Consider the following 16,076-nt stretch of genomic DNA (forward strand, 5'->3'; position numbering starts at 1 on the left):
CGCCATCCATCGTTTGTTAGAATGGAAGCCTATGGGCGCCGGATCCGCCAAATGACGGAATCCGGAGATGGATTCAGTTTTTTTTAACTCAGCATGCTCTGATTTTTTTAGGATCCTTTAGCCAGCCCCATAGTCAGATCCGTCGAAAAAACAGATCTGTCACATCAGTTTTTCACAATCTGTGACGGATCCGTTGAGCCAACGGATTGTGACTGACGGTAAAAAATTGATGTGTGAAAGGGGCCTAAGAGCAAGTAATGTTCTAAGAAGAAATATCTACTACGGGGTAGATCCCCCTCTACTCCAGCACTGTCCCTCTGGTGGTCCTAGGCAACTTTTTTAAATCCCGGACAACCACATTAAGGGAATGCAGTCGTCCAGCGCTCTTATAACACTCTGTAATTAAGCATATTTACTAGTCAGGGCTCTAGAGAGGATGATGGACGCTGCCTGAAAGAGCTGAAAACTTACTTGGGCTGCAACAGTCATCAGAGTCTCTTTCCTTGTAATATTCCTCATACATGGGGTCCCTCTGTACAAGTTCAGGTCCATGACCTGTAACATCAGGAAATGTCTAATGAGCACAAAGCATGCAATCGCGATTCACTTTAAGAGAGAGAAATATGGACGATCCAGGGCGAACTTTTTTTTTTTAAAGAACTGCCTATCAAAAAATATAGAGATGAGAAGTTTTTTCCTCCGAAAGTCCCATAGATATTGAATGGAGCAATGGTGTACATATGGGACCAACGACTCAGTCAACCTAGATACTCCGCTGGTCTCTGTTGTTTGTCTGCAGTACTGATGTGACGTTGACGGCGCTGCAGCCAATCAGTGAGCTAAGCTCCTTATACCACCTACACAGACAGTGACCTGCGGAGCTCAATGATTGACTGCAGCAGTGCCAACGTGACGTCAGCGCTACAGACACACAACGGAGAACTTTACCCCCTTTAACCAAAAGAGAACATGAACTTTGCACATCTGAAGAACCTATAATAAAGCCTGTATCATTATTGGGGTTGAAATCGTCCTCAAGAGACATAAAAAAGGGTCCCGTAATTTTAGATGAATTATAAACATTAACTAATTGGCATCCATCTACACAGAAATTGCAGGGCAATGGTAAGATTACTATTCCTGCGATCACCTACCCAGTGTATTCTGCTGAGATTCACAATAGACATCACCATGAAGATCCCGATGTGTCGGCGCATTTAGTACAACCGTTGTGATACCAGGTCTTGCTGTAAAGAAAAAAAAACCTATGTAACAGGGTATTCGAAAAGTCAGCCATGCATGGTTGAGACGTGAAGGGAAACCATGAGGGCCGTGATGACGGAAATTGCCGGGCATGACTATTTTTTTATGTTTCTGCAATTTCCGTAGAAGTGAACAAAAGTTACAGATATTGACCGGGATTTATTTTATAATCACGATCCCCTCTATTAGCCGCACAGACAGGTATTCCCATCTCAGTCATAAATGGCTGACGTGAAAATAACACTTGTGGCTGATAAGATCTATTAGAGAGTATAATTTACTGATGTGTACTACTGATTTGTGGCAAAACATAATACAAAAAATATATATATATTTATACAGTCATGTCCAAAAGTGTTGGCACCCTTGAAATTGTTTCAAGCATTTGATGCTTGTTTAAACTCACCTGTGGCAAGTAACAGGTGTGGGAAATATGAAAATCACACCTGAAACCAGATGAAAATGGGAGAAGTTGATTCAATCTTAGCATTGTGTATCTGTGTGTGTGCCACACTTAGCATGGAGAACAAAAAGAGGAGAAAAGAACTCTTTGAGGACTTGAAAACCAACATTGTTGAACAATATCAACAATCTTAAGGTTACAAGTCCATCTCCACAGATCTTAATGTTCTTTTGTTCACGGTGCGCAACATAATCAAGAAGTTTACAGCCCATGGCACTGTAGCTATTCTCCCTGCATATGGATGGCAGAGAAAAATTGATTAAAGGTTGCAATGCAGGATAGTCCGGATGGTGGATAAGCAGCCCCAATCAAGTTCCAAAGAAATTCAAGCTGTGCTTCAGGGTGCATCAGTGTCAGTGGGAAGTATCTGTCGACATTTGAATGAAAATCTATGGCTGGAGACCCAGGAGGACACCACTGCTGACAGAAACATAAAATAGCTAGACTGAAGTATGCCAAAATGTACATAAGTGAGCTAACATCCTTCTGGGAAAGCATCTTTTGGACACATGAGCCAAAGAGAGCTTTTTGGTAAAGCACATCATTCTACTGTTTACCGAAAACAGAATGAGGCCTACAAAGAACAGAACACAGTACCTATAGTCTAATATGGTGGAGGTTCAATAATGTTTTGGGGTTGTTCTGCTGCCTTGACTGTGTGAAAGGTATCATGAAATCTGAAGATTACTAAATGATATTGGTTGGCAATGTAGTGCCCAGTGTCAGGAAGCTGGGTTTGCATCCTGTGTCATGGGTCTTCCAGCAGGACAATGACCCCAAACATACCTCAAGGAGCACCCAGAAATAGATTGAAACAAAGCACTGGAAAGTTCTGATGTGGCAGCAATGAGTCCGGATCTAAATCTAATTGATCACCATTGATCATTACTGTTGGGAGAAGGAGCCTTCACATATGAGACCTGGAGCAGTTTGTATAAGAAAAGTGGTCCGAAATTCCAGTTGAGAGGTGTAAGAAGCTCATTGATGGTTATAGGAAGCGAATAATTGCAGCTATTTATTCCAAAGAGTGTGCAACCAAATTGAGTTGAGGGTGTTAACAATTTTGTTCTGCCCATTTTGGGGGTTTTGAGTGAAATTATGTCCAATTTGCCTTTTTTCTCTGTTTATTGTGTTGTTCCAACACACACAAAGGAAATAAACATGTGTATAACAAAACATGTGTAAGTGCAATTATTCTCTGGGAGAAATACATTTTCAAGGGTGCCAACATTTTTGGCCATGACTCTGAGTGTGTACATATAAAACACAGCCAGTTATATGTAAAGCGCTGCGTAATATGTTAGCGCTATATAAAAATAAAGATTATTATTCTAAAGATTATTATTTGCAACTAGAGCAAACTGTTACTTGCATGGAGCCATGAAAAAGCTTAAAAACTGCAATCAGAACTCACTATCCAGCGGCTCTACGTAAACCTCATCCTGATCCCCGTTCTCTTCAGCCTCGATCCTTATTAGAATATCAGGATGATCTAAAGAAAATCAAAACCCTCTAAATATCAGTGTTACAACAGCTTCGACCTTACCTTGGATGCAGAGCCCCCACACGTGAATGGTCTCAGGCTGCTTTATTGTTGGCAGACACAGGACTCATGGTAGCGCTCACATTTTTTTCTCTGGACAGGATTCCATTTGATCCAGCCTTTTGGGAGTTCATCAGAGAATGTAACTTTGCGGGTAGTACAATGAATGGACTGCAGAGGACTGAGGCAAAGTTATCCTTTCCGATGAAGCTCCCTTCAGACAAAAGGTGAGCGCCGCCATGTAGTGGACTCACTCATAATTTTGTCTAAACAAAAATAAATTTTGTCCCATTGCACTGGACACTGACTGGACATAAATATACGTATTGGAAACATGAACAGATTAATCTAGACAATTTACAAATGGACCCCTGACATGTTGTGTATGTTATCCAAAATATGGAATGATCCCCTATGCCATGGATAGGCTATAACACATGAGGTGCTGGGGGTCCTACTGGAGGGACCCCTAGTGATTCTGAGAACATGGCTCTGGAGCATGAGGACTGACTCTGTAGAGCCCTGTTCTGGACATTGCTGGGGGTCTCAGTGGATGGGCCCCTAGTGATCAGTAAGCTATACCCAGACATTGCAGGGAGTCTCAGTGGATGGACCCCAAGTTATCAGTAAGCTATACCCTGACATTGCTGGGGGTTCCAGAGGATGGGCCCCTAGTTATCAGTACGTTATACCTTGACATTGCTGGGGGTTCCAGAGGATGGGCCCCCAGTTAAGCTATACCCTTACATTGCTGGGGGTCTCAGTGGATGGCCCCCTAGTGATCAGTAAGCTATACCCTGACATTGCTGGGCGTCTCAGTGGATAGGCCCTTAGTGATCAGTAAGCTATACCCTGACATTGCTGGGGGTCTTAGTGGATGGCCTCCTAGTGATCAATAAGCTATACCTTGACATTGCTGGGGGTCCCAGTGGATGGGCCCCTAGTTATCAATAAGCTATACCCTGATATTGCTGGGGTCTCAGTGGATGGCCTCCTAGTGATCAATAAGCTATACCTTGACATTGCTGTGGGTCCCAATGGATGGGCCCTTAGTAATCAGTAAGCTGTATCTTGACTTTGCTGGGGGTCTCAGTGGATGGGCCCCTAGTGATCAGTAAGTTATCCCCTACTCTAAGGATATGGAATAAATTCATAGTTTGGGAAGACCTCTTTAATATAGTGTTATTTTACCTCCAACTGGGATCTCTTTCCTTTCTCCAGAACTGCAGTCAATGCGTATACACGACTCATCCTGCTTCTTAATGTTAAATAAAACATCTGGATTAGTGATGGCATATCCTGTGGAGAAAACACGGGCATATATCATAGCCTGCAGCCGTCAGGTCATGCTGGGGGTTGTAGTTTCCCTACATGTGGGGTGTCAAAACATAAGACTATTAGATTAGACTGTGCTGACATTTAATACCCCTCATCTCACAGTATATGGAGGTGATTTTACACTACTGCGAACACTGGGGAATTGTTAATTTTTAAGTCATTTCCTCTTAATTACAGATGGAGCCGCATTAGGGGCTATAAGTGCAATCTGAACAGACAGCATAGACTATTACACTACAGACCCTAAAGAGGGCCTGTCAGGTTGAGAAATTTGCGCAGATATACTGTATGTTACTGAATAACTAAATTCTAGATGTAAAAGCTAAACATTTTTTACAATTCTACTAGATTACAAAAAGTAATAAAAAATACTTCCTATAGAGCACAAGTAATACCACCATATAGTGCACACACACTGTGCATACTGGTGCAACCGGGGCTCGTAGTTAGTGCCTGCTGTGAAGGATCATAATTGGGTGGTAACGGCCCCTAATCGCAGCAGGTCCAGGGGCTTTACCTCGTCTGGTCCCTGCGTAAGAGCCTCACCTAACGTAACTAAAGCTTCGTGTATCTCCCGCATGACGTTTTTGTAGACGTCTCTCTGCCAGTGCTCCAGACGTAACCACTGCTCCTCCGTAAACGAGGCCGCAACATCACAGAATATAATAGGGGCCTGGGGAACAAAAGAAAGTTATACCACTGATTGGCTGCAGTGGTGACATTCGTTCTGAGCCACACAGGCACAGAATATCAAGGCTGTAGCCAATCATTGCCTGCAGCCATGAAGTGACGCCACCGACAGAAGATGAAGTGTGGCGACTGGTAGCGAACAGAAACGGTAATGAATAGCGAATGTCCAGTAGCCTATTTCTAATATAATAATATATATTGGACAAGCCCTTTAACTAATGGGCATTACCAGTCCCTTGTCTCCAAAGGACTCTACTTGCACCCGTCAGGTTATATGCACATAATTTATTGTTTAGGAATGGTAACACACAGTTGATTTATTCATACATTTCAACAGAGGAATTGCACAATGTCGAGGTAGAATAAAAGAATCGTTATTTAATGGGGAATACAAGGATTTACTAATGCAGACAAATCAGGGAGGCGGATAGATCATTGATAAATATTCTTCTGTGAATGGAGATTGGTTTCCTCACCTGATGGAACATTGTGTGGCCTCGAGATCAGTCCGTGTGATGTTCTAGTGTATGGCTGCTATCAGCACCAACCACATTCACTAGATTCAATGAAAAACAAATATCAAGCGCAAAAATCAAGTTTATTACAGATACACTTTCTAGAGCTCAACGGCACGTGTCATATACAGTAGGAACATACACTACATGGAGAAAAGCACCGGGCATAATCATAGAATTACAGTTTCTCATTCAGTCCCCTCACCCCAGGTATATAGCATCCGGGACCCTCGCCCCTGGTATAGAACATCTGGCCCCTCGCCTCAGGTTTATAACTTCTGGCCCCTCGCCCCCGGTATATAACACCTGGCCCCTTGCCCCTGGTATAGAACATCTAGCACCTCACTCCCAGCATATAACAGCTGGCCCCTCGCCCCGGTATATTATATTCAGACCCCTTGCCCCCGGTGTATAACATCTGGCACCTCATCCCCAGTGTTTAACATTTGGCACCTCACCCCCAGTATATAACATCTTGCCCCTCACCCCGGCATATTACATTCAGACCCCTCGCCCCCGGCGTATAACATCCAGCCCTTCGCCCCCGATGTATAACATCTGGCCCCTCGCCCCCAGCGTATAACATCCAGCCCTTCGCCCCCGATGCATAACATCTGGCCCCTCGCCCCCAGCGTATAACATCCAGCCCTTCGCCCCCGGTGTATAACATCTGGCCCCTCGCCCCTGATATATTACATCTAGCCCTTCGCCCCCGGTATATTACATCTAGCCCTTCGCCCCCGGTGTATAACATCTGGCCCCTCGCCCCTGGTATATTACATCTAGCCCTTCGCCCCCGGTGTATAACATCTGGCCCCTCGCCCCTGGTATATTACATCTAGCCCTTCGCCCCCGGTGTATAACATCCAGCCCTTTGCCCCCCGTGTATAACATCTGGCCCCTCGCCCCCAGCATATAACATCCAACCCTTCGCCTCCGGTATATAACATCTGGCCCCTCGCCTCCGGGATATAACATTCGCCCCCCCCCCGGTGTATAACATACGGTCCCTCTCCCCGGTGTATAACATTTGGCCTCTCTGCCCCGGTGTATAACATCTGGCCCCCTCTATTTAAAAAATAATATATAAAATAAGACATTTATTTATATCATCCCTCCCTTTTCCCAAATGTAAGTGGTATTGTAGTGTGTACTATTGCCGGCACTAACACAATAAGAACTATTTATCTTATCTAAATACATGAGGCATCATTAATCCCTCTGTGCCCCCGGCCGTACATGGATGACGCAGGTTCGGCAGCTGTGTCCGCACCATTCCTGGCTGTAACACACCATCGGCATCTGCCAGTTACCTCCGTGATCGGAACGAGCTGCAATTTTTTTTTTTTACCATACAACAAACGCTATAAAAAAAAACAAATAGTGGAATTGCACTTTTTTGACACTTTCACACTACTATGATCTTTTTGCTGTTTTCCAGTGTGAACTACAGCTCGTCCCTGGCGGGATGGGGTGGGGTGCGGCCTTATATTTTTATGTGAATTAAAACATTTAAAAATAAATAAAAGTAATGGCTCTGGGAAGAAGAGGGAGGAAAAATAATGAAAGCGTATAAAGGGAAATGGTGAGGGGGTTGGGGGCGTCAGTATAGGTGGGCACTATAGGTGGTTGGTTACAGATATAGGGCAGTCTGACAGGGATTTTCCTTTTTTTTTTTTAATCGATAGGGTAATTGCCATGGGACGTAAAGGGGCTCACCCTAAATCTTACAGGGCTGAGTTCAGACCACTCATTGGCCATAATGCTGGCTGATTCAGGGGAATGCACAGATATGCTATCATCTGTGTCATCAGCAGGACGTGACCTGTCCACCCCACAGACACAATGCACTGCTGGGCACATAATTAGGGCTGATATAACGTTAGATACGACGGGGCTTCCTTACTGTGATAGTCTGCAGTCCGAAGATGTCCTGGTCTCCGACAAAATGGCGCCGAGAGTCTTGAATAGGAGACAGGAAGGTAACGTACGCTTTCGCTCTAGTGATTGGAACAAAGCCTGAGGCGCAATGATGAGGGACGGGCTGTGTGCGGATCCAGAGGGGACGGGCTGTGTGCGGATCCAGAGCACGGAAGCGAACGAGGCCGGCGCCATCTTTCTGTAGCCTGTTGCATAGTAATGGGAAGAAATACAGGAAAATGGCGACAGCGCCCTCTGGAGTTCATTGTGTGTCTGGTTGAAAAAAATTGTGCATCAGAGAATGCATTGTATGGGATGTATTACAAAAATAAAAGCTCCATCTTCACAGCCCCTGTATTTACTATATGGGGAAACTGCATACATAGCAATTCCATAATATAATGCAATTATGGTTATGGCTGCCATTTTTATTTTTCTAGTAAAGTCTCCTAGGATAATTCATGTAATATTCCAGGTGCAGCATGACACAGACACAAGCGGAGCCACAGTGCCCCTTTAGGTCGTGTTCAGACCTTCGTGGGCCGGTCAGTCACTTCTGCAGATTGCGGATGTGATTAGCGCCGTGTCTAGCACCGTGTGTTCCTGCACGTTACATTGCATACACTTTCTCTGTAAAACGGAGCACAATGGTGCACGCTGCGATGTATTACCACACCGACGTGGAAACGCGGTGACTGCCGTGTCTCCATAGTGCCACGGTGCCACCTGCGACACAGAATCACAAATGTTTCCTAATGCGTTGGTTCTGTTGTCGCACAACTCACTTGCCATAGACTTTAATGCAAGCTGCCACAGGTGACTTATCTATGATTTAGGGGGTGGTTTATGCGCTAAAAAAGTCTCTCACAAGTTGCAGACATGTTTTTTGTTGACCGACACATGTCGCCATATAGCCCCAGCCTAAGGCCGGGGTCACACAAGTAATGATTATCTCTTCCAAGAGAATAGGATCGATTATGGTAATGACTCTCTGATCCAAGTTTGATCTGATTCCCTCAGATGAGCTCATCGGAGCACAAATGCGGAGAAAATGGCAAACTTAAAGGAGTTTTCACACAAACAAAAGTATATTTTAATCAATAGATCTTGGAATAATAATAAGTTCCACAATTGGATGTGTATAAAAAAAATGTTCCTGTGCTGAGATAATCTTATAAATGTGCCCCTGCTGTGTACTGTGTAATGGCCGTGTCTGATCACACAGGAACATGGTCTGATCACACCTCAGCTCCTGGGCAGGGAAGACGCAAAAGAGTATACAGACAGGACAGCACAGGATCATAAATATTAATTTCTTTGAAGTAAAACATTAACAAAAAGCCAGGGAAATGTTTTACCTCACAGAAACAATCAGCTCTGATCCAACGCTGTCCTGTCTGTATACTCTTTTGCTTCCTCCCCTGCCCAGGAGCTGTGGTATGATCAGACCATGTTCCTGCACAGTCAGACACGGCCATTACACAGTACACGGCAGGGGCACATTTGTAAGATAATCTCAGCACAGGAACATTTTATTTAAACACATCCAATTGCGGAAATTATTATTATTCCAAGATCTATTGATTAAAATGTACTTTTGCTTGTGGGAAAACCGCTTTAATTTCTACATATCCTCCATTGTCTGTGTCCTTGTAAATTAGACTGCACTCGGATGACATAGTATTACATTGGTCCGAGTGCTATCCAATAAAATTTCGGATAGCACCCGTCCGTATTATATGCCTTAAAGCTCGCAGAGCATTGCCTACGCTGTTTACTCTTGCATCCAGTTATCAATTCGCTATTTACTTGTTTACTGCCTCTGAATGTGTATAATGGTGTTGTTATTCACTGAAAGCAAACACTTAATTACAAGTTAAGAATCGGAATAAAAAGTGTATGAGAAAGTGGTAGAACTCGTCTTTATTTAGATAAAATAGTATACTCAATCAGGTCTACGGTAATCGAGCAGGTCCACCCCGACCCTAGATTGGGGTATTTGCTTCATATTTATCCACACTTAGACCACAACGTGAGAAAGTATTCTTGGATTTTGTCACTGTTTCTGCCACAGTTTTTTCTTGAACAATGACCTGATGGCAGCTTTTACCTCCTGGTTCCTTAGGGTATATATAATCGGATTTAATAAAGGCGTCAGCACTGTGTAAAATATGGACACCATTTTATCTGCAGCATAAGACACTGAAGGCCTCAAGTAGATGAAGACGCAAGGTCCGAAGAAGAGGGTGACCACGATGAGATGGGAGGCGCAAGTAGAAAAGGCTTTGCCCATCCCTTCTTCAGATTTGGTGTTTATTATGGTTCTGATAATCCCCATGTAGGAGATGAGTAAGACAATAAAGCACAGTGCGGATATCAGGCCACTGTTGGCCACAAATACGATCTCGATGATGAAGATATCTGAGCAGGACAGTACAGACAAGGGGTGGATGTCACAGAAGAAATGGTCAATGGTGTTCGGTCTGCAGAACTTCAGTTGACAGGTTAATATTATCTGGATGATGGAGTGTAAAAAGCTGGTGGCCCAGCACACAGCTTCCAGCCAGTAACACATGGTCCTGTTCATAATACTAGAATACCGTAGGGGGTTACATATGGCGACGTAACGGTCATAGGCCATGACGGTAAGAAGGATGCACTCAGTTCCTGCAAAGAAGTGTAAGAAGAAGAGCTGCGTGATGCAGGAGCTGAGGGAGATGGTGTTTCTCTTTGATAGAAAGTCCACCAGCATCTTAGGGACTGTCACAGAGGCGTAGCACAGGTCCACCAAAGATAACTTACTGAGAAAATAATACATGGCCGAATGGAGACGAGCTTCAAAATACACAGTAACTATGATGAGAAGATTGCCGAGCAGTATAAGGAGGTAGATGATGAGCAGGAGGATGAACAAGGCGATGCTAAAATTAGGAAAAGAGTCCAAGCCAAGGAGAACGAACTCCTCCACATTTTGCCGGTGGCTAGTATTCATCTTCTCCTTGTTTTATTCCTAAATGTCAAAGCTGGAAAGTGGAGTCATTTTTGTTTAATAGGTTTCTCATAAATATCAGTCACACATGTCAAAAAAATCTTATCAGTGATGTTATGGTCGATGGGATGTCCTATGGCCTCATTCATATGTACATGTTTCTTCATGGATAGAATACAGTGGCATGTAAAAGTTTGAGCACCCCTGGTCAAAATTACTATTATTGTGAATAGTTAAGCAAGTTGAAGACGAAATGATCTCTAAAAGGGCCAAAGTTAAAGAACACACATTTCCTTTGTATTTTAGAAAAAAAAAATATATTGCCATTTTTTACATTTTAAAAATTACTAAAAGGAAAATGGGCGATGCAATAGTTTGGACACCCTTGTAGATTTGTGTGCTCAGATAACTTTGACCAAAGTCTCAGACCTTAATTAGCCTGTTAGGGTTATGGCTTGTTCGCTATCCATGTTAGGAAAGGCCAGGTGATTAAAATTTCCCAGCTTTATAAAAACCCAGCCTCCTCTAATCTTGTGCCAAAAACAGCAGCAATGAGTTCTTCTCTGAAAATGAAAATTGTGGTGGCCAACAAAGCAGGAGAAGGCTATAAGAAGATGAAAAAGTGTTTTTAAGTTGTCCTTTCCCCAGTTCGAAATGTAATTTAGAAATGGCAGTTAACAGGAACAGTGGAGGTCAAGATAAGGTCTGGAAGACCAAGCTAAATTTTAGTGAGAGCTGCTCAAAGGATTGCTACAGAGACACAGCAGAACCCCTCGCTTGACTACAAAAGACCTTCAGAAAGATTTAGCAGACCCTGGAGTTGTGGTGCATTGTTCTGCTATTCAAAGACACCGACACACAATTTGCCTTCATGGAAGAGTCATCAGAAGAAAATCTCTCCTGCGTCCTCACCATAAAATTCAGCATCAGAAGTATGCAAATGAACATCTAAACAAGCCTGATGCATTTTGGAAACAAGTCCTGTGGACCAATGAGGTTAAGATAGGTATGTGTGGAGAAAAAAGGGCACAGAATTTCAGGAAAAGAACATCTTGACAACTATTAAGCATGGGATTGATCAATCATACTTTGGTGTTGTGTTGCAGCCAATTGCATGGGGAACATTTCACCGGTAGAAGGAAGAATGGATTTGATGAAAGTTCAACAAATTCTTGATGCAAACATAACACCATCTGTAAAAAAACTGAAGGTGAAAAGAGGATGGCTTCTGCAAATGGATAATGATCCTAAACACACATCAAATCCACAACAGACAACCTCAAAAGTGCAAGCTGAAGGTTTTACAATGGCTCTCACAGTCCCCTGATCTAAACATCATTGAAAATCTGTTGCTAGACCTCAAAATAGCAGAAGATGAAAGAGGACCCAGGAATCTCACAGAACTGGAAGAATTGTCCAAGGAGGAATGGATGAAAATCCCTCAAACAAGAATTGAAAGACTCTTGTTTGGCTACAAAAAGCATTTACAAACTGTGATTATTTCCAAAGGGGGTGCTACTAGGTACTGACCATGCAGAGTGCCCAAACTTTTGGATCAGACCATTTTCCTTTTTTTATTTTTTAAAATGTAAAAGATAAATAAATAAATATATATATATATATATATATATATATATATATATATATATATATATATATTTTTTTTATTTTTTTTTTTTGCCCAAAATACAAAGGAAACGTGTCATCTTTAACTTTAGGCCTTTTAGAGATCATTTCATCTTCAGCTTTCATAACTGTTCACAATAACAGCAATTTTGACCCGGGGTGCCCAAACTGTTACATGCCACTGTATCTACCCATTAGACCTGGGCTACACTGCGATTTTTTTTGTTGTGCTACTAATTGATTTTAATGATTAAGTGGTATCTGCAGACCGCCTAGTCACATACAACTCAATATATTGCTTTTCCGCTAAGTTGTTAAAGTCAATCACTAGTGCTACAAAAAGTTGCAGTGTATTCCAGTCATTACAGTCTTTAGGGCTCTTCACATCTGTGATTTTTATTTTATGTGAAATTTGGCTGCAAAAAAAGTTGACATGTCTGTTTTTGATCCAAGTCACAATTCAAACACAACCACTCAAATAAATGGGTTCATGAAAAAAAAAAACCGGACAGCGCACGGATACCATCCATGTGTCATATAAGTGACGTTATTTTTTTTTTTTAAGGACACATTCACATGTCAGTATTTGGTCAGTATTTTACCTCAGTATTTATAAGCCAAAACCACGAGTTGATCAATTAGAGGAAAAGTATAATAGAAACACGTCACCACTTCTGTATTTATCACCCACTCCTGGTCTTGGCTTACAAATTCTGAGGTAAAAAACTGACCAAATACTGAACCTGTGAACATGGCCTTAAGGATATGATTTTTGAAACTTTAAGTATTAGGCCATGTGCACATGTTGAGTATTTGGTCAGTATTTTACCTCAGCGTTTGTAAGCCAAAACCAGGAGTGGAACAACCAGAGGAAAAGTATAATATATATATATTGTAACAAAACACTCCGGGATCGCCTTTGCTGGGGTCAAAGGTCACGTGGTTTGTGCATTAAACTCTGAGGCGACAGCAGGTTTCCAAGTAGACTGACCTCAGGTCAGGTTTATTAAAGTGAAAGCAAATACAGAAAACAAATCATAAAAAGAAATCCTTGCCTGTCCGGCGCTAACTATACAGATACGTTCCTAACTAACAACTGGGGGGGCTTCTCCCACCCAGCTAACATTACATAGATCATGAGCATAGCTCTCACTCACGTTTGTCTCACACAGACAGGCATTCTGTGTGCCCCAGGCTGACGCCTGATTCCTCCAGCTGGTCATCTTTTAAACCTGCACTTATTAACCCATGAGTATGCTGAAGACACAGAGCAGCCTAACTCACATAGGACAGATATCTAGGCGAGATATACCTGCCCCCAACTACCAGACCGACATGACTCTTACATATCCCCCCCTCCTGCTCAGACCACTCCGGTCGAGCAAGGACACCCCCGAAACAGTGCACTCGGGATAGGGCATCGGCGTTTCCCATCTGCGCCCCTGGGCGATGCTCTACTGTGAAAGAGTAAGCCTGCAGGGCAAGGAACCAGCGAGTTACCCTACTATTACGGTCCTTGTGGAGGTGCATCCACTTGAGAGGGGCATGGTCCGTGACCAACTTAAACTTCCTACCTGCCAGGTAATACTTGAGAGAGTCGAGAGCCCATTTAATGGCTAGACACTCTTTTTCAACCACGGCATACCTCTGCTCATGTACATTTAATTTCCGACTGAGGTAGAGGACCGGGTGTTCTACTCCGTCCTTCACCTGGGAAAGTACAGCTCCGATACCAGTATCAGAGGCATCAGTTTGCACCACGAACTCGTTGCTGAAATCGGGAGTCACTAGTACGGGCTGAGAGCACAAAGCCCGTTTTAGGCTGTGGAAGGCCTCTTCGGCCGCTGAAGACCACTTTACCATGACGGAATCCTTCCCTTTGGTAAGATCCGTCAAGGGGGTGGCAATGGCTGCAAAGTTGGGTATGAACCGGCGATAATAGCCGGCAATCCCCAGGAACGCTTGAACTTGTTTCTTGTTCACTGGTTGCGGCCAGCGCTGAATTGCCTGTATTTTGTCGAACTGGGGTTTAACCACTCCTCTGCCAATCACGTAGCCCAAGTATCGGGCTTCTTCAAGGCCGATGTGACATTTCTTGGGATTCGCCGTTAAGCCTGCGTCTCTCAGGTCATCAATCACCGCTTGTACTTTCTGGAGGTGAGTCCCCCAGTCCATGCTGTAAATTACGATGTCATCGAGGTAGGCAGAAGCGTACTGCCTGTGGGGCCTCAAGACTCGATCCATCAGTCTCTGGAACGTTGCTGGGGCTCCGTGAAGTCCAAACGGCATGTAGATATACTGGAACAGCCCTTCCGGTGTAGCAAATGCCGTCTTCTCTCTGGCCGCTTCGGCCAGAGGGATCTGCCAGTACCCCTTTGTTAGATCCAGGGTCGTAATATATCGGGCTTTACCCAGCCGATCGATCAACTCATCGACCCGGGGCATAGGGTAGGCATCAAATTTAGAAACCGCATTCAGTTTCCTAAAATCATTGCAAAACCGTATAGAGCCATCCGGCTTAGGTATCAATACGATTGGACTGGACCAGGCGCTGTGCGATTCTTCAATGACTCCTAAGTCCAACATTGCCTTCACCTCCCGGGAGACGGCTTCACGGCGTGCTTCCGGAATCCGGTATGGCTTCACATGAACTGTGACACCAGGCTCTGTGACAATCTCATGTTTCACTAGTCTAGTCTGGCCAGGTTTTTCCGAGAAAAACTGTTGGTTCTGTACCAAAAACTGCTTAACCTCAGATTTTTGTCGTTCAGAGAGAGTCTCGGCAATCTGCACCTCCGGTATGGTAGGTGAACAAACCGGACGGGGCAGATCCGCTGTTAGGGCAGCGCGGTCTTTCCAGGGTTTTATCAGATTCACATGATAAATCTGTTCTGGTTTTCTCTTACCAGGCTGGTGCACTTTATAGTTCACCTCTCCAACTCGTTCCATGACCTCAAAGGGGCCCTGCCATTTTGCCAGAAATTTACTATCCACCGTAGGGATTAGGATCAACACCCTATCCCCGGGTGCAAACGTACGGACCTTGGCGCCTCTATCATAACTTTGCCTCTGGGCTCCCTGGGCCTGTAACATGTGTTCCCTCACAAGGGGCATGACAGCAGCAATACGGTCCTGCATTTGCGTTACATGATCTATCACCGTTTTAAAGGGAGTGACTTGACCTTCCCAGGTTTCTTTTGCAACGTCCAACAGTCCACGGGGACGACGGGCATATAACAGCTCGAAAGGCGAGAATCCTGTGGAAGACTGGGGAACTTCCCTAATGGCAAACAGCAAATAGGGTAACAAGTAATCCCAGTTCTTCCCATCTTTGTCTATCGCCTTCCGGAGCATCTGTTTTAAGGTTTTATTAAACCGCTCAACCAGACCGTCTGTTTGAGGGTGATAGACAGACGTACGCAACTGGTCTATTTGTAAGAGCCTGCAGAGCTCCTTCATCACCCTTGACATAAAGGGAGTCCCCTGGTCGGTGAGTATCTGTTTAGGAATTCCCACCCGACTAAACACTTGTACCAACTCTTTGGCGATCGTTTTGGTAGCAGTGTTACGCAAAGGGATGGCTTCGGGGTAACGAGTGGCATAGTCCATGATGATGAGGATATGTTGATGCCACGTGCGGACCGGGGAAGGGGCCCAACCAAATCCATCCCAATTCTCTCAAATGGGACCCCAATAATAGGGAGGGGTACCAAAGGGCTACAGAACCGA

At 44.0% G+C, this 16,076-nt stretch overlaps 2 protein-coding genes across 3 annotated transcripts in view; both read right to left on the reverse strand.

Annotated features, from left to right (window-relative positions):
- LOC143764546 (zinc finger protein 90-like) overlaps positions 1–7,849 on the reverse strand; it is a 28,327-nt gene extending 20,478 nt beyond the window's left edge. For both annotated transcript variants that reach the window (XM_077250197.1, XM_077250198.1), the window contains exons 1-7: positions 7,719–7,849; positions 5,774–5,853; positions 5,154–5,280; positions 4,461–4,568; positions 3,141–3,218; positions 1,155–1,247; positions 472–555 (exon numbers count right to left, since the gene is read on the reverse strand). In XM_077250197.1, coding sequence (XP_077106312.1) covers positions 472–555; positions 1,155–1,247; positions 3,141–3,218; positions 4,461–4,568; positions 5,154–5,280; positions 5,774–5,785 — 502 coding nt within the window. In that variant the 5' untranslated portion in view covers positions 5,786–5,853; positions 7,719–7,849. The remainder of the gene's footprint in view (positions 1–471; positions 556–1,154; positions 1,248–3,140; positions 3,219–4,460; positions 4,569–5,153; positions 5,281–5,773; positions 5,854–7,718) is intronic.
- A 1,939-nt stretch (positions 7,850–9,788) lies between these two features.
- On the reverse strand, positions 9,789–10,724 carry LOC143768851 (olfactory receptor 4Q3-like). The gene has a single exon (XM_077257474.1). It carries the CDS (start codon positions 10,722–10,724, stop codon positions 9,789–9,791), a length of 936 nt encoding a protein of 311 aa, XP_077113589.1.
- Positions 10,725–16,076: the final 5,352 nt, after the last annotated feature.

The sequence above is a fragment of the Ranitomeya variabilis genome, chromosome 4 (genome assembly GCF_051348905.1).
Source record: "Ranitomeya variabilis isolate aRanVar5 chromosome 4, aRanVar5.hap1, whole genome shotgun sequence".
Lineage (NCBI taxonomy): Eukaryota > Metazoa > Chordata > Amphibia > Anura > Dendrobatidae > Ranitomeya > Ranitomeya variabilis.